The sequence below is a fragment of the Semicossyphus pulcher genome, unplaced genomic scaffold (assembly GCF_022749685.1).
Source record: "Semicossyphus pulcher isolate SPU_LCO1_2020_fin unplaced genomic scaffold, fSemPul1.0.p SCAF_10, whole genome shotgun sequence".
Classification (NCBI taxonomy): Eukaryota; Metazoa; Chordata; class Actinopteri; order Labriformes; family Labridae; genus Semicossyphus; species Semicossyphus pulcher.
This window is the reverse complement of record NW_027211604.1, coordinates 30,100,377-30,125,751: the sequence shown is the minus strand read 5'-3', so window position 1 is coordinate 30,125,751 and position 25,375 is coordinate 30,100,377. Positions and strand designations below refer to the sequence as shown.

At 41.1% G+C, this 25,375-nt stretch overlaps 1 protein-coding gene across 1 annotated transcript in view; it reads right to left on the bottom strand.

The window, feature by feature from the left end:
• Nucleotides 1-5,119, bottom strand: part of opcml (opioid binding protein/cell adhesion molecule-like) — a 210,940-nt gene extending 205,821 nt beyond the window's left edge. Inside the window, exon 1 of the mRNA XM_069665916.1 lies at nt 4,803-5,119. Within this exon, the coding sequence (XP_069522017.1) occupies nt 4,803-4,960 (158 nt within the window). The 5' untranslated portion in view covers nt 4,961-5,119. The remainder of the gene's footprint in view (nt 1-4,802) is intronic.
• Between the last annotated feature and the right edge of the window lie 20,256 nt (nt 5,120-25,375).

Sequence of the window (25,375 nt, the reverse complement as noted above, 5' to 3'; positions counted from 1 at the left end):
AAATGTCCAGCCACCAGCCAGCACCACAGAAAACACAGGTACAGGTAAAACATGAGTCATGTGGGCTGATATGAGAGTTTGATGTGGCACTGAACTAAAAAGAAAGAACAGCAAGTCAACGCTTTGTTTAAAAAAAAGCATCAGGGCGGCCCTTTATATCTGGAAAAATACAGGTTTCAAAGCCTGTAATTCTTTGGAAACATAAGAGTGTGCCGGTCGTAACTAGTTGAATCCAAATTGCACTTTCATACATAAAATGCTCAAATGAAAACAGCCTGCCTGTCCACTTCCCTGTTGATCACCACACCAGTCCTCCTCTCCTGCTGCTGCCACCTCTCTGAGTCCCACCTGACCCGCCAGCTGCTCTTCCAAGCCTCTGTATTACTGCCACTCGGGCGCTGAGGGAGTCCGAGCGTCTCCTCACAAGCATCAGGCAGTGGGTCCTCACGTCTTCATCCTCAGGGTGCTCCAGGCATGTTCCAGTTAGCTGTCAAACATGCAGACAATGCTATCATACAGCAGCTCCACCATCCTGATTCCCACCCGCTGAAGCTGGATGAGAAAGATGTGCTTTGATTTCTCCGTCGCTTTCAACACCATCCAGCCCCTCCCGCTTCGGGGAGAAGCTGACAGCGATGCAGGTGGATAGCATGGTGTCCTGGATTATGGACTGACGCTCTCTGACAGACAGCAGCTCATCTTCCTGCAGGGCAGTATCGGATGAACCATGGAGCCACACAGGGACGCCGGGGGTGACTGTATTGTTCCCTCTCTACACCTCTGCTTTTAAGATTCAACTCAGGGTCATGGCAGCTCCACAGAGTTAGTGGATGACTCCTCTATTGTGGGGAGCATAGGTTAGGGCAAGAATGGAGAAGATGGAGGAGATGAAGTGTGCCAAAAGAGTCCAGTGTGCTGCTACAGGGATGAACATTTGCAGCTCAGTGGAACAGATGAGCAAGAGGCTGATTTCAGCCTGTCACCCGGGGTGGCAAAAGTACTCTAATTCTCTTTTGTTAAAGTAAAAGTACTGATTCAACTTCTATACTGATGTAAAACTGAGAAGTACAGGCTTTTAAAACCGGCTGTTTGTGTGCAAAGCTAACTGAACCTTATCTAATATTTTGGAGACTTAAATCTTTCTTACGACACAAACATAAAAGCAGTGAAAATAACCAACTTAAGCACATGTACTTTGCTCCAATCAGTGTTATTTTGTTAGCCAAAATAATGACGCAAAGTGTTTGTCAACGAGCTAAAAATAGATCGTTGATAATAAAAACTGTGATGACACATGTTTTGTTTCGTTTACGAGACGAGACGGGACTAAAATGTTAGTGGTGGGCTGTCGGACAATCAAAATGCATATTTGCCCACACTGTGCGTTTAATCTGTCTGTCAAAATATTATCAGTGCTGTCAAGATTAACGCTTTAATTTTTGCGATTATGAAAATATTGAACACTTTAAATATTTAATGCGTTAAAAAAAAAAAAAAAAAAAAAAAGACCTCTCTTGGCGACTGTTTTCTAAAAAGCGACTAGCGACAAATTTAGCAACTTTTTCAGACCAGTGAGATGTATCATATTGTAATTTATTCCCATGTATGCTGTTCAGAGTAATCGCAGTTTGCCTCTCCTCTGCCAACAGCTCCAAGTTGCTCTCTCTCCTCTCGTCCCGTGCGCAGCAGCACTGGGCAGGTGCATCAGGGGCGGACGGGGCAGGCCTGGGGCAGCGGGCAGGAAGAGGACAGCGGCCAATCAGGCAGCTTGCTCGCTGCAGCAGTGCTGTGACAACCGCCTCACCACCATCCTGGCTAAAGATGGATAAGGACAATGATGGTTTTGAATTCAACTGGCACTCATAGGCCAGGGTTTTGTTATTATGTCTTTTGGTACATCAGAAATGTGCCTTTCAAGCTGACAGTCAATGTTGATGGCCTTGAGGGTTCTACTGGAAATATGTGGTTCACAGGAGAGAATCTGTGTATAAAGTTAAAAGTCTTTTGTGTTGATTACATTAATTTCCTGATTTTACATTTAAATATCCATTATTACAAGCTTCAGTCTTCAGAAAAAAGTGATTAATCGCGATTAATCGCAGCAAATTGTGCGATTAATTACTTTTTTTTAATCGATCGACAGCCCTACATATAAGTAATTAATTCCTGTAGGTGGGTAACCCATTTGGAGATAATGGGTATCACAAAGGTGGTTATGAACTTTCTCTTTTAACCCAGGCTTTCTGCTTCAGGCTCTGTGCGTGCTCACAGAGAAAGGGGAGTTTTACGTGCCATTTGACACTTCTTCTGCACAAAAAGGAGCGATCAACGGTTGTCTGCTTCAGTCAGACTGTTTCAACGAGACGTGATGATGGAAAGTAATCTTTAGATGCAGTGTCTTTACTGTTTGGATGATCTACTGAAATTTAAAGTCTTAATTTTACCTGAAGCAAACAGGTAAATAAGCGAAGAGACTGGGATGTCTTGCTGCTTTGAATGTGCTCTGTCCTTTCTTCACTTTTACATCCTCATTGTCATGATAGGTGTGTCTCAGGTGATATGCACTGAAGGATAAGCCAATAGATCTTTCATCGTGTGTTATTGTTCCATGTCTTTATCTTGAACAAAGAGTTGGAGTTGGAAAGCGACGGGCACAATGATCCAAAATAAACACCTACAATGTCTTAAAGCTAAATTAACTAGTCAGTATAGAAAATGTAAGGAGTGAAAGCATAGATACGTGGGTGAAAATATAGTTAAAGTAAAATATCAAAAATAAACAAAACCATAAAACTCAACTTAAGTAGAGTATTTGTACTCGACCTCAGTCTGTCACTGTGCAGGCTGAGCAGAGTGAAATTGCTGCTTTCAGTGGATCCAACAGACTTCTTAACAAAGCTAATCAGCGGAGGCCAGCACACATTTGTAATGGCTGAGAACGAAGGCAGGATTAACAAACTGTGAGAAAGACTCTCTGTTCTCCGAGGCTGCACGGAGCGAGACGAGGACTGAACTGAACCCTGTGTTAGACTACACCTCCCGCCCCCTCCGTGCTCAGCCGCTGCTGCAGTGCACGTTCACCTTCCACCTCATCTACCCAGAGTGCATCGGCAAGACGTTTAAACAGTCATCACACTGTACAATAATTCTTGTCCAAATACCTCATATCTCAGGCAGCGAGGAGCTGAACTGTACTGCCCTGCTCTGACAGTGTGAGGAACTGAATGCACAGTCTGTTATAGGAATGCTAATGTGAATACATTACCAAGTAGACACAGTGGTACTGCAAGTGCTCTCAGAGGACACTGTTTCAAAGTCTTCATTGTAAAATGAACACAGCGGTCAGGTCTGTAACTGTTTAGTGTATGTTGAACATCACAGCGTCATGTTTGTTTCACCTCACAGTTGTTTCATTTCCTCTCAGCTGTCTGTGATGCTCACCTTTCATGTCAGGTATAATTTCTTTTTCACTTTAAATGACTGAATTTAATCTTTTTTATCTTTGCTGCTGTTCAGTACAGTTTATATCTTATTTGTTTTTTTATTTAACCAACATATTTACAGTAAAAGGACCACATGGATAAACTGTGATAAACAACCATCAGAACAAAATGTTCACTTGTTTTTTCTCCAAACATTATTATTTATGTAATTAATGTAATGTAATCTGGAGAAGAAAAAATAATAATAATTACATTTTTCGGTTACATATCAGTTAATTTGCTTAATGCATAAACTAGATGGTGTAAAAACTTGAGACGTGGTCTGTCTCCTTCACAATGGGAGCCCCTCCCCGCCTTAGTCCTTGGGGCTGTTGGTAGGATTAGGGTTAAATAATGAAAGAGCGTTATGTTGTGGCCCTGTGATTGATGGTGACCTGTCTAGAGTGCACCCCGCCCCCATGACCCTGAAGGATGAGGTATAGGTCGCTATAGATACAGCGAAAGGATGGATGCGTCATTTTGAAATATATTCAAAATCTTTTGCAGTTAATTGATATGGTACTTGTGTGTGTATAAGTAAATACAGTACGTGTTAAAGAGTCTGTGTGTCTTTGGTGTTTATATGTTTGTGTGTTGGTTAATGGAGTGGGGCCCAAATTTCTAATACAGATTATAGGCACCAATACATAGAAATATATATGAGGAGACAGAAGATGAGGAAGTCTCATGCGATGAGATAAAAACACAGGAGAGCCCTGCAGCAGGAACAAAACAGCAGATGAGCATAAGTGTGATAAGGTCACAGCAGAAACAGGACCAGTCCTCCAAAGACATTCATCGAAATATGAAAGTGATTTCACACAAAGGGTTAACTGATGAAAATGAAAAGCCGGAATTAGACTCTCTCTCTCTCCAGTCTTCTAAAACATTTGACGAAGTGTAACGAAAACAACACGGCCTTGAAAATTAAAGTCATAATTGCATTTGTAGCACACGCTCCAATCAATACGTACACAACCCCTCCCAATGCTGAATGTGAGTATCTCAGCTCTGTGCATCCTCAACAAGACATTAACCAACCGAATCAATAACATTCAAGGGCAATGAGCACGAGAGGCTGCGCACCGAGTTTACACCAGCACAACTTACAAAGGCATGCACGGAGCGGGAATCACTACTTGTTATTCACATACTGAAAACAACAATTTGTGTGTTTTCTTTATGTTGTGATGACCTTTAGTAACTCCCGGTCCGCTGCACTTGATCAGCTGCACGGTGGCTCAGACACACGCTGTAAGACAGGACTCGCACAGCACATATCATTGGTGATGTTTTAATGAAACACAGTTACAGACTTACTTTAACACGGCGCTGTCCCCCTGTCTGACGGTGATGTTGTCCTTTAATACAGAATCCCCGCTCCTGGCTGGAACTCCTGCAGGTACAAGGAATAACAATTTAAGTCCGAGGACGACAAGGCATTTCCCAGGCACCGCCAGATAACCACTAATTCCCATGTTTCCTTTTTTTTCTGTCACTGCGCAACTTCCAGGAAAACTTGATATTCCTTTTTGCGCCTTAAGCTGCGGATCGCAAATTCCAGTCACAAATAAGATGCAGAACCGCGTTCTGGAGCTGCGGACGACCTGGTTTTAGTCCAAGTAAACAGGCTTGTTATGAAATACTGTCCGTGTCGACAGAAAAAAAGTGTCTTTGCGCACCAGCAGCCGCTCTAGGAAACTGACTCCGGAGGAGAGAAAAGCGCAGCGTTAGTCGGAGAATTGTGCACCGTCTCCTCCGCTTCAAACTGTAATCGCCGTGAAATGGATGCTCTCACTGAGATGCATCAGCTAAGACTCCTTCTGTGTGTGTTTTCTCTCCCTCCGTGTTCTCTCTTCTTTCTGTCGTCTGGGTGAGACTGTGTAAAGCTGTGTACCCAAAGCAAAACGCTGAATTTGCTTCAGTATCTTTTTCTCGCTAAGTAGGCTACAGCTCCTCAAGTACTTCTCTCTCTCTCCCTCTCTCTCTCTCCCTCTCTCCCTGTCTCTCTCTCTCTCTGTGTGTGTGTGTGTGTGTGTGTGTGTGTGTGCGTGCGTGCGTTTCTCCCTCTCTCTCTCTGTCTCTCTTTGTCTCTCTCTCTCTCCCCCTCTCTTAATCGCCAGGTAGCATCACTTGCCTGTACCATCAGGACCATATGGTGCGCAGCCTGCAGTGTTCTCATGTGTGGCTCCCAAACTGGGGTCCATGGACCTCCAGTGTGTCCTTAATCCTCATCCTACCATCATATTTAACACAGAAGGACCACAGACTAGCAACAGAACATAGACAAATGTTTACTTATATTTCTCCAAACATGATTGTTATACATGCCATCTGGAGGAAAAATTATTTTAGGGACTTACAGTTTTTTTTTATGTTTAAAAATCATAGGGAAATCTGGTTCTTCTGCTTTCTTACAAACTGATAGATCATGCCCTATAAAACACTGATATGAAGTCATAAAAAAACTAATTGATCTGGTTATGAAAAATCTGAATGATAAAATAAAGCATGTGTGACATACGGCAGGAAGCAGACCTCTGGGGTCTCTGTCTCTGGTCTGTAGGTAAAGGTTATAGCGTTACTGGCTAAGGAGACTCGTAGCATAAAAATATCACAATAAACCTCTAAATATATATAACTGCTTAGAGACATACTTGATATGACTTTTTTCATAGCAAGCCAACAGGTCGGGCACGGAGCATGTATGTAGATTTAGAAGTCTGAACTGAACAGTCAGAGTATTCACTGAGATCACTTTCAGAGCAGCAGGAGCACCCAGCAGCCCGGAGGTGACAACAGAAAATGAGGAGCCGTTAAATGTCACAATAATTTAATTGAATGAATCAGCTGTAATAACAGGTTTCACACTCACTACTCTTATGTCAGTACATGCTGCAGCAGCAGTCTTTCTTGATGTGCTGTGTGTGGACTAAATATCTCTGAATCAGAGTCCAATGACTCTTTGTTTTGCGACCATAAACAAGTCAAGGAGCCCTCATTGTATGGAATAAAATATTTATGATCCTTCTTGAGAATTTTACCCTTTTTATGACACAGACCTCTGGTGGGCCGCATGTAAGAAAATGTTTTTCACTGCAGGTCTCTGGCCTCTGTGTGTCTATTAAAGCTCCCTGTACATCAGCCCCGATGTCATGCACCACCTTCATTATTCTACATCTGTGCTGCCTGTTGCATATTACTAATAAATGTGTTTGACAAACACAGCAAACCTAATGTCAGCTTGTATTCCAGCATCAGAGAAGTGGACACATTGCATATTTCTAAGGAGAGCGGCGGGTTAGGAGCTCATTTGTGCCCCAGCACCCCAAGCATTCAGCTACAGCTCTGTCACCCTCACATCACCGCTCCTTACTCTTTGACCATGAAGTCAGAAATCAAAGGGACAACTTGTACATGATGAAAAGGCCCATTTTACCCAGTGATGTGCACACAAATAATCAGCCTGTATATCAGTGTATCCATCATCTTTATTTTTCCTCTGAGGTATCATGCAGAGGACGGGGGGGAAAAAATCCAACCAAAGTGAAAAAAACTTTGATAATGTACTGGTCCTGGAATCAGTCTGGATCCACAAAAGGTGTTGTACCAGACTTATTCCAGGACCAGGATTCAATTTCATATGGCTTTTTGTTCAACATGATAAACAGACGTTTGGCAGGACATGATTTAGTAGTTACCTCTTGCATTGGTACACAGCATCAACTACCATCGAGTTTGTTTAATAACGACACCATTCCGCATGTTCCACACCAGCAGCAGCCATCTTGGTTGTTCACAAAAATGGCCCAGAGGTGCTCCTCTGTGCACTCCATCATCATATCAACCCCCTTCATAAAACATAAATGGCTGTTATTGGCCTGACCTGACCCTCAGATTGAAATCTGTCTGAACAAAGCGGCAACCTCCGGTGTTGAAAAATGAAGCCAGGGCAGAAGTGCAAAAAACTGCAGTTCCTCGAGTGGCCACCTGAGCCTCCAGAAAACAAGAAATAACATTACAGCAGATTGGAAAATGCCAATTTTTACAGCTGAAATAAACATGTTTACAGCCTGGATCAAGAAACGGTTTTGTTATAAATAGCTAATTTTACTGTTCAACATAACTGTACGGGGAATTTTTTTGTAACACACCTGTTTTAATTATATTAAGCATCATAGGGGCCAGGTCACCTGAGTGACAGGTGGATACTGCTGGCTGTCTGCTAGACGTCAACACAGACACACAGTCCCTGAGCTAAACTTCACCTCTTTGTGTAGTTGGAGCCTTTTGGGGATTTTCCTTTTCATTCAAAATTTGGACAAATAATTTGTCTCTCAGTGGGATTTAGGGAACTTTATGGCCGTGCAAAAGGTGTGCACTGTTTATTAAACAATTATTTAATCGTCAGCCAGTAAATTGGAGTCAGAAATCAGAAGCGGACCATAGTGACGAGAAGATCGGTATTTTTAAGTTTCCTGTTAGGTGTTGACTTGCCGCTATCTCATCTTTAGTCTGATAAATAAACACCTGCAGTCAGTCACCGACACAAACAGAGTCTCCTCCTGGGAAAGTTAAAGTAGCTCATTCACAAGCTAATGGATCAGCCACAGACACAAACTGTTAAGCTTTGATAACTATTTCAACCACTTGCTTTTCTGCAGCGCCACCGTCTCATCCAAATTTGGTCACTTCAGGCTCCAGTAAACCAACATGGCGGCGGCTTCATTTATGCATTCGAGATACCAATGGGTGATGTCACGGTGGCTACGTCCATTATTTATACATCATACGGTCTGAACCCAGCGCTAACCTCCTGGGCTGAGAGGCCACTGCAGAAGAGCCAAAAAACGCAGTTTCTCAAGTGGCCACTTGAGGCTCGCTCAAAAAATTAAAGCCACCTCAGCTGATTCAGTCAATGAAATTAACCACCTGCTCAGGTTTGTGTTGGTGGTTCCTTTTGGGGACACTTTCCTAGAATAGTTGGACAAATGACACGGCTTACAGAACTTTTTTATGCTAACAGTATTTGTAAGAATTCTGTGCTTTTATTTTCTCGTTGAGTGAAGATAAATGTAGGTAATTAGCAGGTATCTGTGTCTGCACTCACCTTGGCTTGTTAGTCATACATTGATTTATTTGTGGCGCTGAGGACTTAGGAGTCAGGATTGTTGTTGGCTTTTCCCCAAGACAGCTTGCCTTACTGATTTGAAGCTGAGTCTTTTTTAAGTTACCCGGTTCATTTTGGTCAACTGCCCCTCGTTCTCCCACCTGAGAAGTGTGCCAGCAAGCGACAAGTTTGTGACTTCCCACATGCTCTCTGAGCTCCATAGTCTCTAGTTATATACCACCAAAAGTAGAATTTAATTCTTTGGGAAACAATGGTTGGCTTATTGGCTCATTCCTTAACTAGTCAATTAACTATGAGCATTGACTGTACAACTTTGTTAATATATGCTAATGTGAACCCTTTGCTCCTCTCCAGATTCATGCTCTTCTCCAAATAGGGTCACCACCAGCTCCTAAAAAACAAGATGCCAAACTCGAGGCTTCAAAATGGCAGTCGACATACAGGTGCATCTAAAAAAATGTGAATATCGTGGAAAAGTTTAATTTATTTCAGTAATTCAAATCAAAAAGTGAAACTCATATATTATATAGATTCATTACACACAGAATATTTCAAGCCTTTATTTCTTTTAATATTGATGATCATGCCTTACAGCTAATGAAAACCCAAAATTCAGTATCTCAGAAAATTAGAATATTACATAAGACCAATTTTAAAAAAGGATTTTTAATACAGAAATGTCAGCCTTCTGAAAAGTATGTTCATGTATGCACTCAGTACTTGGTCAGGGTCCTTTTGTATGAATGAATGCATCAATGCGGCGTGGCATAGAGGCGATCAGTCTGTGGCACTGCTGAGGTGTTATGGAAGCCCAGGTTGCTTTGGTATCGGCCTTCAGCTCCTCTACATCGTTGGGGCTGGTGTCTCTCATCTTCCTCTTGACAATACCCCACAGACTCTCTATGGGGTTCAGGTCAGGGGAGTTTGCTGGCCAGTCAAGCACAGTAATACCATGGTCATTAAACCAGGTATTGGTACTTTTGGCAGTGTGGGCAGGTGCCAAGTCCTGCTGGAAAATGAAATCAACATCTCCATAAAGCTTGTCAGCAGAAGGAAGAATGAAGTGCTCTAAACTGTCCTGGTAGATGGCTGCATTGACTTTGCTCTCTGAAGCAACTTGGATTCTGTGCCTCTCCACTCTTCTTCCAGACTCCGGGACCTTGATTTCCAAATTCCAATTATCAAAATTTACTATTATCTGAAAATAAGACAACCAGCAGCAGTCCAGGGGTCCGTTTCACAAAGCAGGTTTATTGAAAACTCTGAGTCTGTTAACCCTGAAATGAGGGAAACTCTGAGTTTTCCGTTTCACAAAGGGAGGTAACTCAAACCAGAGAAAGAGGGGTAACTCTAGCCTGTTTCACAGAGAGAGGTAACTTAAGCTCTCGGTCAGTTACCGTAGTAACAGACTCTATGAACCTAACCTGGTCGGGGGCAGGTTTTCTTCAGGAAACTCAGAGTTTCGCTCCGTCTCCTCCCTCTAGAATATAAAACCCTCATTCGACTTCCTCATTCATTCAGCCCGTCTCACGCGTGTGTTTGAGCGGTTACTGAATTAAAAGAAGAAACGTTGCGTCTCTGTGCTGCTCTGACCGCTTTGCAAAAGTCTTTCATATTTATGATAAAAAAAATCAAAAGACAAATCTGTGTCAAAGTCATCATTTTTAGATTTTCCACCACCACTGCCGAGAGCACTCAAATAAGACACCGTAAGTTATTGGATTTTTTTTTTTAAACTAACACATTCAGTTTAATCAACATGAATTATAATGTATGTGAAGTCAGCATCATGTTAGGGATAAAGCTAATGCACATTAAAACAGCCACTGAATGATATTTCATCTGTTTAATATTGAAAATATGATTGAAGTGCTTCCATTTACGTTTTTCTCCCGCTGGATTGCTCCTAAATTAATATAAATTTTAGCTTCCGGTCGTGATCAAGTATTAAATAAATAGACCAGTTCAAACTTGCGCATTAACTCGAGCAGCAGTTTCTTCCCACGCCGCTTCTCTCTCTTTTGCAGCTGCAGCCGTGTTACTTTATTTTTCTAAAAACATGCTCGTATTCGCTGAAAGTCCGCATGAGGATTTCGAGCTCCACTGGTGTGACGTAGGAGGACCTCTTTTTGTGTACCGTTGCCATGGTGAATCGTGGTGTCGGGGCTCCATTAATGCTGGCTTTTTACAGTCAGCGTGCACGCACTTAACTCCGGGTGAACCTACTCAGAGTTGATTGAACTAACTCTGATCAGCTGTTCTGGAACCGAAAACTCAGAGTTTCCTATCTCAGAGTAGATCAACTCAGAGTCCAGGGTTAGACTCAGAGTTTGTTGAACCTTCTTTGTGAAACGGACCCCAGTTCTTTTTCTCCATAGCCCAGGTAAGAAGCTTCTGATGTTGTCTCTGGTTCAGGAGTGGCTTGACACGAGGAATGCAACAGTTGTAGCCCGTGTCCTGGATACATCTGTGCGTGGTGACTCTTGATGCACTGACTCCAGCCTCAGTCCACTCCTTGAGAATCTCCCCCAAATTCTTGGATGGGCTTTGCTTGACAATCCTCTCAAGGCTGCGGTTATCCTTGTTGCTTGTGCACCTTTTCCTACCACACTTTTTCCTTCAACTCAACTTTCTATGAATATGCTTGGATACAGCACTCTGTGAACAGCCAGCTTCTTAAGCAATGAGCTTTTGTGCCCCTCAGTGTGGAGGGTGTCAATGACTGTCTTCTGGACAACTGTCAAGTCAGCAGTCTTCCCCATGATTGTGTAGCCTACTGAACCAGACCGAGAGAACGTTTTAAGGCTCAGGAAACCTTTGCAGGTGTTTTGAGTTAATTAGCTGATTAGAGTGTGACACCGTGAGTCTACAATATTTAACTTTTTCACAATATTCTAATTTTCTGAGATACAGAATTTTGGGTTTTCATCAGCTGTAAGCCATAATCATCAAAGTCAAAACAAATACGAGCTTGAAATATTTCACTTTGTGTGTAATGATGTAACGATGTGTAATCTATATAATATACGAGTTTCACTTTTTTTTTGTATTAATATTTTTTTGGCTTTTGCCTTTATTAGATAGGACAGATGAAGTGAGACAGGAAATGTGGGGAGTAGAGAGTGGGGGTTAACATGCACCAAATGGATCGGCAGGCCAGGAGTCGAATCAGCGATGAGTGCGTCGGGGACTTTAGCCTCTGCATATGGGGCACCTGCTCTACCAACTGAGCTAAACAAGCGCCCCATGAGTTTCACTTTTTGAATTGAATTACTGAAATGAATTACATTTTTGACATGCACCTGTACAAGTCAGTAGCTGTGTCCAAATCCAGGGGCTGCATCCTTCGAAGTAGGTGGTCAACAGAGGATGCGCCGTTCATAGCCTGTGTAGACCGTTAAAGCCGTACTGAAATGAGACGGTCTGGTCTACGAAGGATTTCCTGTTCGCATCACCAGCTGTTCCCACCCTTACTCTTTCTCACCAAACGCCGCTACTGTCGCTTGGCAGCAGGTAGCTAGCGGGCTAACTAGCTAGCATAACTAACGTCACATATTATTTTAAAGATCATTTGTTTCAATTGAAGTTAAAACCAAAAACGTATACATTTTAAAGTGTACTCCTCTGCTGCGTGAGAGTCCGCCATTTTCTGTGAATTGGCGTGCAATGAATCACGGGATACGTTGGGCCGGGAAGGATGCACCTGTGGATTGATCGATCGATCGATCGATTCGACTGCAGCCCCTGGATTGGGAAATGGCTAATGGGTGACATAACGGAGGCTATGTCTATTATTTGTACTGTCTGTGGTCTGGTCCTTTGGTTCCCTGGCAATGATTAATTTTCTGACCTTCACCTGGAAACATCTGTAACATGTTTAATTAAAACCTTCTTGTAGAACTAAAAAGAGGAAACCTTGAAACCTTTGATCATTATGATTCTCTCATTATAGGTTTCTGGGGGAGCTCAGGCCTTGGTTTTGTAAGGTGTCACTTTATAGAAAGTTAACAGGTGGATGATGGGTAATTTAATGTGAAATATTGGTTCATATCTGCGTTTGAAAGTTACGATAAGAGGAGAGTTACTTGTAGGGGGAAAAAAATAAAGTTAATGAAAACCTAAACTCACCAGACCACATTGACTTTGTTTACTCTGATCCTGCAGCTTCTCTCTCCTCACATCTGTATGCACGGAGCGGGCGCTGGCCACGAGGGATGAGAGTGGCACTTGGCTGCACGTCTAACAGCAGCTCTCAGAATTAATATGACAGCTTTTGAATCTCATGAGACGACTGAACAAGATAATTTCTTTACCTTAGCATCAATTTGGCATGCTGTTAGGATATTGGATGTGAGGCGACAAATGACAATGCACCGACAGCTTCTGACGCCATCGCTGGCAGAGATTGGTGATAAGTGACACGCGGCATTGTTCCTGTCTGGTGTCAGAAGTTTGTGCGAGTGTGAAAGCACTGACGGCTTGTATTTGCAGGCGGCAGTTTGTCTTCTGTTGTGTGTTCATCAATCTTTTCTCACATGCAAGAGACTTCACAACAAAAGCCTTTCTCTTAACCATAAACACAGTAAGTGCACCACATGACGCGCTGCAGAAAGTGAGATGGAAAATGTTTAAGGTTTTATACGCTTTCTGTTAAGACAAGATGTTTCTTCTTACCAGACCAGAAATCATTTCATAAACCCTGTAATCTGATAAGAATGTTGTTTTTTCCCATGTTATGGCGTTTTCTTTTTGCAGTGTGCTAAGTCTTTAATCAGCTGTGAAGCTTTCTCAAGATTTGTTTGCCACTCTGTGGTTGTTTCAACAGTATAGGACAAAACATCCGCTCAATAAAGTGGACTCTGGGGCGTCATTGGCAATAAAATATATTATCCACACTCTCCTGTGTTTACTTCCCTTCTTACATTTTAAAGCTGCAGCTAAACACCAAAACTTCCCTGATTAGAACCTGAGAAAACGTAGAAGGCATCACCAAAGCCTGGGGTGCATGATTTATACCACAGGAGCAGCTCATTGTGTCCAGCAAACTGTTGTTCACTGTGTGTTCAGAGGTTGTTATTGAGGAATTATGATGATGTCTTTTGCCGGAGAAATTGGGCAAAGATAAGACTTAATTAAAATGATATCTGCCTGGGATGCAACACAAGTCCTGACTGTGTGCACGTCTTAATGGTTTTTAAATTAAAACCCCTCCCTGACCTCAGCAAAATCTAAGATATGTGGTCTTAATTAGAGTCAGGGCTGCAGGGAGGGGCGGGCTGAGGCATCGCTCACAGACACCCCCTCAGTCGATTAAGGACATTTGTGGCCAGGTGATGTCTTTCTAACACCTCTGTGGTCTCTGGGAATTCAGTCGAGGATGAAGCCTGTTACTACTACTGGAATTTTATAAGTACTACAGTGGGCATGGCTCATATGTCTTTGAATACAATAATCAGTATCAAATCTAAGAATGAATTGATCTGTAATATTACAGAAGGTAATACCACAGCCTCTGAAAGAGTAATAATAAACTTAAGGACACAGAATGTATATTCTAATGAGTGCAGAAGTGTATTATTTAATCAACAACCAGAGAAACTGCAGATATGATATCCAATTAGATCATATTAATTATGATCTCTCTAAAATAAAATAATAGATATGATCTAATTGGATATTGTATATCATTTATTCGATATAATTCAATCTTCCGTGGCTCTCAAGGTACAATAATAATAAAAAAAACATCACCATTATTTAAATTCTACAGAAGCAGCAAAGCAGACATGCATCCATACATTTTATTTATTCCTGTGATGACGATTTATTTCCGGTTGTTTTCTCGAGATCTCGAGTTATTTATCTCCTTTTCTTGGTATAACAGGATCATTTTCTGGGGATCTAGAAAACAAAACTGGTCACTGTGATATTACAGAGCAGGACATGCCATGCTGCCATTGTCCACACTAATGAGGTAAGTTCAGCCTGTTTCTATGTTTGTTTTGTCCTGTTGCAGCTCTGGGGATACGAGTTATGATCATCCGACGTCACGGTGGTGCAGCTTTGTTATCTCAAGATAACAAGATAAAAAGGTTGAGATCTCGAGAAAACGATTGAGAAATTAAGGAGAAATGACTCGTTATCACAGGAAAACAGAGTAAATAAAATGTATGGATGCTTGTCCACTTAGGGCATCGGTACAATTCATAGTTAAAAAAGAAAAATAATGGACATGTGAAGAGCTAACCCAAAACAGTCAATCTAATGATGACAGGAAAATAATGTGAACATTTGCTGCAGGAAAAACAAACTTATTTATAGAGCAATGTTTGTTTTAGCAAGCAAAGACATGCTGGAAATTTATAACGACAGAATGCTTCAAGGTAAAGTCAAAATACTGAAAATATATTCCTCTCGTGGGCTTTCATGAACGAGGCATCCGGTTGTTTTTGGGGTTGTTTTTAGTTGAAGCTCAAAGCTAAAACAAGGTACTCACATGTTTAAACTCTGTCTATAACAGCATAAAACACAACTGGAAAAAAAATGGTTTCTTGGTACAATAAAATCAAGAGTGGTAAAGGGTAAAATGGGCTAAACACATTTACACATTAACATTAAAATGATATACTGTCTGTGGTGGAAGCAGATAATATGAGTGATGGCCATTCAAGGCAGAAACACTCAGAACTCGTTTGTGTTTTTAACTTTACTAAATAAATGTATAAAATAAACATATTTGGGAAAAATCTGGATCCTATAATTACATTATATAGTTTTTTTTTGCAACAAGGTTGTTACAATGCAAAATTCAAAAGCTGTTAAAATGACGGACTTGGCAGTTCTAACGTCGATACACTAGAGAAGAATTGGGAGGGTCTGAGGTTTGGGCAGTAATCAGACCGTGTTTGGTGTTCAGAGGATAAAATAAAAAAGACTGCAATCCATTTCAATCAATGTCACATGCACTATGTTTATGACCTCGCTGTTTTGCCGTACTGCGGGTCAGCTGCATCCGATGACCTCGCCAAAGCTCTGTCACGGGCGAGGGTGCCAGGCATGCAGACATGACAAATTAGACTGGCATTGCTTGCTGTGTAGACTTCATGAATCACTCCTGATGTATCACAAAAACCAAACAAGGTGGAGAGAAGTAGAAAAAGTATGTTGCCTATATCGCTCTATAATAGGAGGTGGATATATTGATTTTAACGCTCAAATGAACAAAGCCATTTCACTTTAAATCAACATATTTGTGATTGGTTGCAGCCAAACACAGTCCGGCTCTTCCTGGCAGATTGTGTTTCTCATTTATTTCACTTATACATGCAGTGACATTCACATAATTTCCTGCTGCGATGCATTAGCGCCAGACCCTGGGTGGTTTATTCAAACAATCCCTGCTATTCTTCATTCATATCATGCAAGGATGGGCAGAGCTTGCAGACAATGAACCGGCCTCTGACCAAAGCAGGCTAATACCCGAGCAAAAACATGCGCAGACTGAATAAAGAGCGCTCACTCAGTGGAGTCAGTCATAAACAGAAGATCTGGCACACAAACAGCCATGTTACGCAACGTATTCATGAGGGGCTGACATTCTCAGGTCCAGCAGAGTTTTGGGAGATAGTTTGAAACGAGAGTGAACTTCTCTGCACATGATGTTCCTTTGTGTTAGTTTAATGCACAGTAATCAAATAAATATGCTTCTCCGAAGGTAGGTTTGGGGTTACATGTGTGTAAGTTTGATTATTTGTTACAGAAAGGGAATGCAAACGCAAGTTAGTACAAAATGTCCTTTTTACTATTACATGGTGTCATTGGTTACTGACTAAGGCTAAAACAGTAAAGTGCACAACTTAAGAGTTAAAGCACAGAAACAGCCTCTTCAGTGCCTCTTGGTTTCTTTTAATGACGGCCTTAAATGTTAAACTGAACTTTGATGCCAAAGCTGAGACAGTATACCTCAACAAAAAGAGAACAAAGTGAAATATAAAATAAATAGAATCACTATTAATAAAGTTATTTCAATCCACATCCGTAAAATATTGTAACCTACCACATAAATCTTTCCAATAATATATGTAATCTTACAAAATGAATTGTTAATGCCACATAGCTCTCATTCTGACACCGACAACAACTGCATCAAACACTAGTTTAACACTATATTACTCTTTTTGTCCCTGTATAATATCAAGGCTGTGTCACTACTCACTATTCACTACACTTACATAGAGTCCAAATGTTTACTGAAAATTAAAATACCATAGATAGTTGACTAAATGTCCCAGAAATGCATCATGATAAGTGAAGTTTGTTTGCTGGCTGTATTTGTCTCCATGTCCACACTGGACATAAATGGACGGTTATCAGGGAACACAATCATCAGATCGGAGATAAGAACCCAAAGTGCAGCTGAAGAAAATACGAGGTTTATCAGGCACCACATGGTCGAGGTCAGGAAAGATGATGTTCTTGCTTATGTATTGAAAAAGTTAACTTTTACTTGAGGCCACAGACACAGAAAGATTGTAGAAGTTTACAACTCTTCAACAAAATGTTCTGTAAAAACAGCAGCGTGGTTGGTGGCCCTGCAGGGCTCTGTGGTCTGTTGGCAAGAATAAAATATAACGTCTGATTACATTTTCAAATTAAAGGGATCCTTTTATAGATAATGAATAAGCAATGTCTGGTTGAACTTTTTAAAATAAAGTGTCTTAAGAAACATTTCACATTTTATGAATTTTGGTTTCAGTTAGGAATTATACAACAGATAGTTCTGACCAAGTGATCTGATTGGCCAAGACACATTCCATGAGTGCTGATATAGAGAACAACATCACTGGGACTTTTCATTCTGTGTATCACTCCGCCTCAGCCAGGTGTTCTGAATACTCTGAAAGAACATCACAGTAGAGCGTGTATGTCTACATTGATCAAGCTGGTACCTCTGAATCACACAGAAGACTCTTATTTCACTGGCTGATGATCAATTAAAACAAACAGATAAATGTACATGTTAAAAACAGCTGATCTGTGGTAACCTGGAGACACAGAGAGCAGGAGGATGTTTGTGTTGCTCGGCAACAAAAGTTCAGTTTCAGTGAAGTTGTGAAGTAGTTGAGTTGTTGGAGCAAAAAATAATGTGTTGTTGATAATTACTTTTTACTACTACTTTTTGACGCTTATGTAACTGTTGTATAAAACTAATATCACACTCGAGGTTGTGATGTTGTACTGAATATCATCACGGCTGTGATTCGGTCGTAGGCACGAGGCTGCAGGCCATGTACTTTTATCTGTTTGTTTTAATTGATCATCAGCCAGTGAAATAAGAGTCTTCTGTGTGATTCAGAGGTACCAGCTTGGTCAATGTAGACATACATGCTCTGCTGTGATGGTCATTCACAGTATTCATAACACCTGGCTGAGTTATATAAAGAGTGAAAGGTCCCAGTGATGTTATTCTCTCAGCAATCATGGAAGGCCTCTTGTCCAATCAGATTACTTTGTCGAAACAAAACTTTTGTATAACAATAAATAATGTGATTAACGTTGTGAAATGGTCACAGTTTGGTTATGTTTAGGAATCGAAGCGACTTGGTTAGGTTTTGGGCAAGATCATTTTCTGCTAACCAGTGTACAAGAACTACATTACCTATAGTCTGATGACAACATAGCCTCTGGGGAAAACGGTGAACATGGCGGGCGTCGAGCCAGCGGTTAGCGATAAACAACTTACAGTTAAGGTCTTACCTTTGCTGAAATTTCAACATCATGATGCAGATTAGAGAAAAGTAAAAATGAAGCTTTGTCAGGTCTGTCCTCAAGAGGAGAAGAAAACTACTTTAAAATGCTTGTTTGTTGAACGGAGGTCGGAGCGGTCATTTGTGATGCATTCGAGAAAGTCGGGAAATCTAAACGCTGGACGGCTTTCGTGACACAGCGTAAAGAGGATTTATCTCAAGTTGAATTTTAGATCTAGAACAAATTGTTAGTTGAACTTACTGCAGATGTTTGTTTATAGTGATTAAAAAGAAGCTACACTGTCATCAGATGACGCTGATGGAGTTGGGATGTCATCACGGTGGATTACATTCCGCCTGCTTTTGCTCTCCACACAGATTTTCCTGCATACATCGCAGCCTGCTGATACGTGATTGGACAATACTACTTGGACTACAAACGTAGTACATACAGAAACCAGAACACTTACCGTCCCTAAAATTCTACATTTCTTTGTAGAATCTGTAAATAGAGATTACATTACTTATAACTAACCAAACTAACGCAACTAACCTTACTAACATACTGAACATTACTTAAAGGGAACTCAACTCCTTAGAAGAAGTCAACATTGACTATTGGTTTCACACAGGAGTTGAACACCGGTCTACTGGATGAAAGTCTGTTTTATTATTCCATCAATCGCCCCCGACCACCACCCTAAGCAGACTTTTATACTCTTCATGCATCACCTGACTACAGTGACACATCAAAACAATTGACAACAGGACAGCGCCAGAAATGAATCTAGAGGGGTCACTACAGCGTCATGGTTGGAGACCACTAACCAATCTGCTGTATTTAATCAAATTAAAACAGGCCATAAATAAGCATACATTTGTCACTGTAAATTCAAGAGGATGGGGTTGATGCATGCACATAAGGCTGGAAATGACAATAATCAATCACAGTAAAATGTGTAAACTCTGACCATTTAATGAAGCTATATTTCTTCTTTATTCTGCTAATGACTAAATGACTAATGCCAATAACATTTAATTTTTAACAATGAAAATATTCATCAAATTGGGATAATTAGCTGTTAATTTCAGAAAACAGGGAGACTGGAGTGTTTGTTGTTTGTCAGTGAGCAGTCCTTTTAAAGTCCCTCACGTCTTCCAACAATAACGTCTGTAAACTTTTCTGGTTGTGATTGTACGACGTCACAGTAACTTGGGGACCAGGACACCAATCAATTAAACAAATAAATGCTTTGTTATTGAACTGTCTGAAGTGCAGGCCTGGCTGGCTTTTCTCTGAGAGAACAGACTGTTTGCGTCGGTTGTCTGTTTCTTTTTTTAATCAAATAGCAACTTGATCTGCTTTATACTGTGTAGGAGCTTAAGTGCTCCTGGCATGGAGAGCTGCACATGATTCCAACTTTGATCTCAGATAACTACATCTGCCTCGGTCTCCACTTATCAGACAGCTTTAATCAGACGCCTTCGCTGCAGTCACAGCATGTGGAACAAAAGCCTGTTTATGTCTCCAGCCTTTAAAATGTAAGGACGGTCTTCCTCTGCTCACGTGGAGACTCTGTCACATCGGCTCTAATCCCAACCCTCCCCACATCTCCCCCTGCTAATGCTGCACAATGTGTCGCAAAGTCACTCAATGTATGCACGGCGCGAGGACATGAATTATTAAAGAAGCTGGTACCTTTAAATGATTTCAACGTTCAGACTTCCTGTGTTATCAATAGGTGTAATATTCTCTGTGCTCCCAGCAGGCATGTGTTCAGCAGATATGCTGATACACCATCAGAGACTCCTCCGCTGACCTCTGCACGACTTTCTTGTGGAATTAAAAGTGTGCGAAAGTGTGAGAGTCTAAGATCCGTGTTCAAGTTAGAAAATGTATTTTTTGTCCAATCTGTCAATATATCATCCATTTTTAGTGAAACTATTGACTACAAGTAATGGACATAAAAGCAGCTTGAAGGTCAGAGCTAAATCCTCCTGCAGTTAGGCTTTTATATGAGCTGAGGAATATGAAAGACATCAACAAAGACTCAATGTGTGTGTGTGTGTGTGTGTGTGTGTGTGTGTGTGTGTGTGTGTTTTAAAGCCACACTAACATTTATATACTCTGAAATCAAAGGAGAAAACATTTCATCCCTTGAACATTTATGTGATGGCTGTTTTTATAAATATCATCACTGACAAGCCCACGCACCCTGCATATACTGTATAAACTATCATATTCACCTACCTCTTGTGTATAAAGCACAAAACATATTACATAATCAGATTTATTTCAGCACCTTTTCCACTGACAATCCTGTACGTGGTAGTTTTGTATTTATGTCGCCCTGTCAAGCTTGTCCTTGTGTTTAAAGTTGTAATCTCAAAGATCTCAGTTTCTTTCTCTTTGCCGGCACGATAAACGGTAATTGCAGGAGCACACTTCCCAGATATCCAGACAGTGCTGCATGTGTGACGTCCACGGTCGGCTCAGGTTGTAACTCTTGATTTTCCTGGCTGACGGTCGCTTTCCTTTTTAGACTATTTGCTTCATCTGAGCGTCGAGTTTGTTTCTTTTTTTTGGATTTTCAGTTATTCTTGAAGTTGCATCTGTAGTCATCCATCTTTTCTTTGTTTGTTCAGCCAAAGTAGATTACTGTTTACTCGCAACACTTGCAGAAACCGGAAAAGCAGGCGCTTAGCTCCGCCTACCCTCTCTGGCAGACCAACCACTGGCAGACCAACCACATCATCAGCGGGCAATAGGCTCAATCACCATTGTGTTACCTCATTCAGTGATAGATGGAGACTTAACAGATATTTATTTACCTGAAAATCTCCATGCATGTTTTTTTATGTTTGTTCACTGAGAGCAATGTTACACAAATCCCTTGTATGTTCAGTGATAATAGCAGATTGCTTTATTTTGTGGTTAGAAACTATCAATTGTTGGCAATTCAGGTATTGCAAGGATATGGTGATTTTATTCAGCTCCCAGCTTGAGGGTAAGACTGCTAACAGGTTCATTTGTAACCTCAATTTATTTTCCAAGTGCAACAAACCATCTTATTATTAACCATGCCCTGAACTATGTCTTTATTCTGAAAACACAAAACACAGTGGTTTGCCTCTGCATGGCACCAAAGGGCAAGAAAATAGACATTTCTACCTGACAATTTTGTGTGGTCAAATTAAAAAGCAATCACTAACATTTGTAACACTTGAATATTGATATTAATTCTCTGTTGGACTGCTGGTATGCAGTTTATTTCGAATTAAAATTGTGCCCTGTAAGTGTTGAAATATCAGGCCAATAAAGCCAATTCTGCTCTTCAGAATTACTTTTACACTTTGTTTATAGAAGAAAGAAAGGCATTGTATTTTAATGAAGCACACATCCGTCTGGGTTAAATCAAATCTAGGATTTCAGCCCTGTAAATGAATTGGATAATGGTTGTTGTTGGATGGCATTTCAACAGATACCTTAGGGGGAAAGCCTGAGAAGTTTTTGGAGCGTTAAAGACAAAGAGATAAGACTAATGAACAGCGAAATGTTTCTGGCAGTATTTAGTTCTGTTTACAACAAAAACACTTCCACAGAAGCTTCTTCATTAAACAATTACTGCTTCTTTCCCTCACAGACACTACTAACTTCTTCTAAATCCAATATTATGGATCATTTACACCAACGTTCATTAGTTAGAAGACACTTTGGTAACTGTATCCATCAACACAGTGTTATTACAATCCTCAGAGATAGAGACTGTGTTTATCTGGAGCCAACATGGCCGTCATTCCAGCCCTAATGTCAGTTTCATCAACATTAAATTGTTCATTTGTATGTATGCAAATAAAGCTGTCTTTAACCCCGAGGTTATAAACAATTTAGATGGTGACAATAACAGCGTCCGATCTGAAGTCGCCCCAGAGATGGATTCTGCTCACTTTCAAGGTGAATGCATCTGAGCAATTTCTATTCAAATATTAGTCAAATGGAACTAATACCTCGGGATAGAATGAATCAAACACCGCAATTATATTTGACGCTGACATATTGATGGCGGTTTGGGAAAGTTGGGAAAAATACCAACACGGTGAGGGAATATTCAGAGAGGGTACGCACAATTTCAAATAGGCAATCATCCAATTTCTGCATCAGCAGGAGTCAATCAGAAGGTGATATCAATGGTGAATCATTTTTCACTGCCACTCCTGTTGCCCTACAGGTGGAAATGTGCCAGCAGAGTACATCTGTTATGCTGTATTCTTCCATGAGGATTTGTTAAGTTTGTAAAAAGTCACTGTAAGAATTTAAAGGCGTTTAAAACTAAGATGAGAACACGCATTCAACCTCTGGTGCGGACCAAACCATCGGACCATGATCCGCCAGAAAAGACGGGTCCGTTTTCAAGTGAACTACGGTCCGGTCTGATCCAGGTGAGAACATAATCAGACTTAAAGTAGGACCTAATGCAGGAAGCAAACCAAAACACTGTGCATTGTGGGTTGTTAACAGATGCTGACACTTGCAGAGACAGCCACACAGCCAGGCAGCAAGATGAGTAGAGGACGGACAAGGGGGAGCAATGAGGAAATAGAAATATGGGCTGACCAAACAATTTCACAAATGCTTGAAACGCACAAGAATACAGATGTGTTCAAACTGTTAAGTGAAAACCAACTGGAGAGTGGAACTGATCGAACTGTGAAACAATGTTGGTTAAAAGTAAACACACTCAAAAATACATTAAAGTCCACGATACTGGGGGAAAGTGGTTGCTCAGCGGAGTCCTGCTCTCTCTCTCTCTCTCTTTGTTCTGACCAATCAGAAAGCAATTTTTCCTCGTGCGTCAAAACTTTTGGTCCTCTGGTGAAAGCTGCCGTGTGAACACAAACCAAGCCCGAGGCAAAATGCAACATTGTAACAACTTGGTCTTTGATTCGGATCGAACAACAACTTCAGGTGTGAAAACACATATTAGGCATATTTTGGGGTCTAAATGAATAATATGTACAACCAGTTTTGGTATTGCTCAAGCAGATTGCATCAGCCAACAGCAGTGAGAAATACTGTAATGGTTGCTGATGAATATTTCAGGGTTATTTGGAGGCATCCATCCTAACCATTTAAAACATCAAAGTCAGGGCGCTCGTTTAGCTCAGTTGGTAGAGCAAATACAGAGGCTACAGTCCTGAACGCACTGATCGCAGACTCAACTCCCGGTCTGTGATCATTTGGTGCATGTCTTCCCCCACTCTCTCTTCCCCACATGTCCTGTCTCTCTTCAGCTTTTCTATCTAATAAAGGCAAAAAAAAATAAAATAAATGAAAGTCACATTAAAAAAATTCTATTCTATTCTATTCTACTATTTTTGATGGAAGCGGGGGGGGGGCAAGTTTTAGCTATTCTTACCGATCCTTGGGAATCAGCTCAGCTCGTTGACATGCATGCGCATAAATTACGGTCACACGCACGGAAACACAGACAGATAGTGTCTGTATGTATTCAGTGAGAAGACTGCATCTAAGTTTTTAACACAGGACGAGCTGTCGAGAGGGACGGCGCGGGTCAGAGACAAGTGATCCATAGTGTGATCCTAGCAGTTTATCTGAATTTATAATGTGATCCAGCAGTGAGCAGATTATAATCATGCAGCGCAGTGACTGTGTGTTTCTCATGCTCTGCCCCTGACTTAATAGCGTTGCGATCAGTCCCGTATTTCCGTGAAAACCTTTTATAAACATTAAATACGTCTTCACACGCTGTGATTGAGATGAGGCAGAGGTGATCCACGCGTAGTTTATCAGAGTTATCATGCCGCGCGGGAAGGAGACAGACGTTAGGAGAGGAGCAGATATGACGCAGACCTGTGTGTGTTTTGATGCTCATACCTGAATTAATAATGTTGCGATCCGTCTGTATTTTACGCGCACAGTTAAAGTATAAACTTTGTCTCCACAGGCTGTCATATGACCATGTGCTGTAGTTCACATATTTCACTGATAAACACAGAGCTTTAGAGGGGCACCAGGCTTCCTGATAAAAGTTTCATGGGATGTGAAGCCAGGGTTGCCAGGTCTGCCCTTTTTCCAGCTGAATTGGGCGACTTTTGAATTGTCTTTACAGGCGCAAGGCCCTGTGCGGTTGCACACTTCACACCGCCCATGTGACGGTTCTGACTCTGTGTCTGTTTGGAATGTCACAGACATTGGTTGGGAACCCCTGTGCTAAGAGGCAAAACTGCTGTTTTTGTCAATAGAGTCTGTTGGCTTTCAATAGAGTTATTAAAGGGTTGTTTCATGTTTCACAAAAGTTTAGTTCTAAACAACCATGGTAGAATATGTATGACGTCCCATTTTACCATGCATAAATGCTTGAGACAGATTATTCTCAAAGTACTGCATGTGATGGAGTTGTTTTGAAGCCATTTTACAGATTTGCCTGGAATTTACTGTGTTGCAGTTTTTGTTTGTTATTTTGTTTGCTGTTGTGATAATTACGATGTTCTGATGTCTGTGTGACGTGATCTGCAGGCGTGGTGTGCCCTTGATTTAGGACAGATGGTATTCACAGGAGTGAAAAGGCAAACAACAGCACAACTACAAATCCTTCGTTTCAAATTGAATTGATTTTCTTTATTCTGTTTGTCCTTCAATAAAAGGCGAATCATGACATTGAGAACATGAGAATGCTCGTTGATTTATTGATCACTCCTAACAAGCAATACGGTCTGCTTAGAGTAGCGGATTGGAACGACGGATGGATGGATCGGATGCAATACACAATGAATGGGGCGAATTTTCAGCCGCATGAGTTTGCGATTAGTGGGTTTACCCGCAGCTGTCTCTTGATTGTATGTAACTTTTTTTCCAGGAAATATTCAAGCCCCCCCAGTCTTTGACTTTTGCTAAAAGTGTGTTCAGTTGCGCCCCCTATTGTTAAAAAATGTCAACATGAAGCCAGATTTAAAAAATTGCCATTTATACCTATAACCGCAAGCGGGTCAAATTT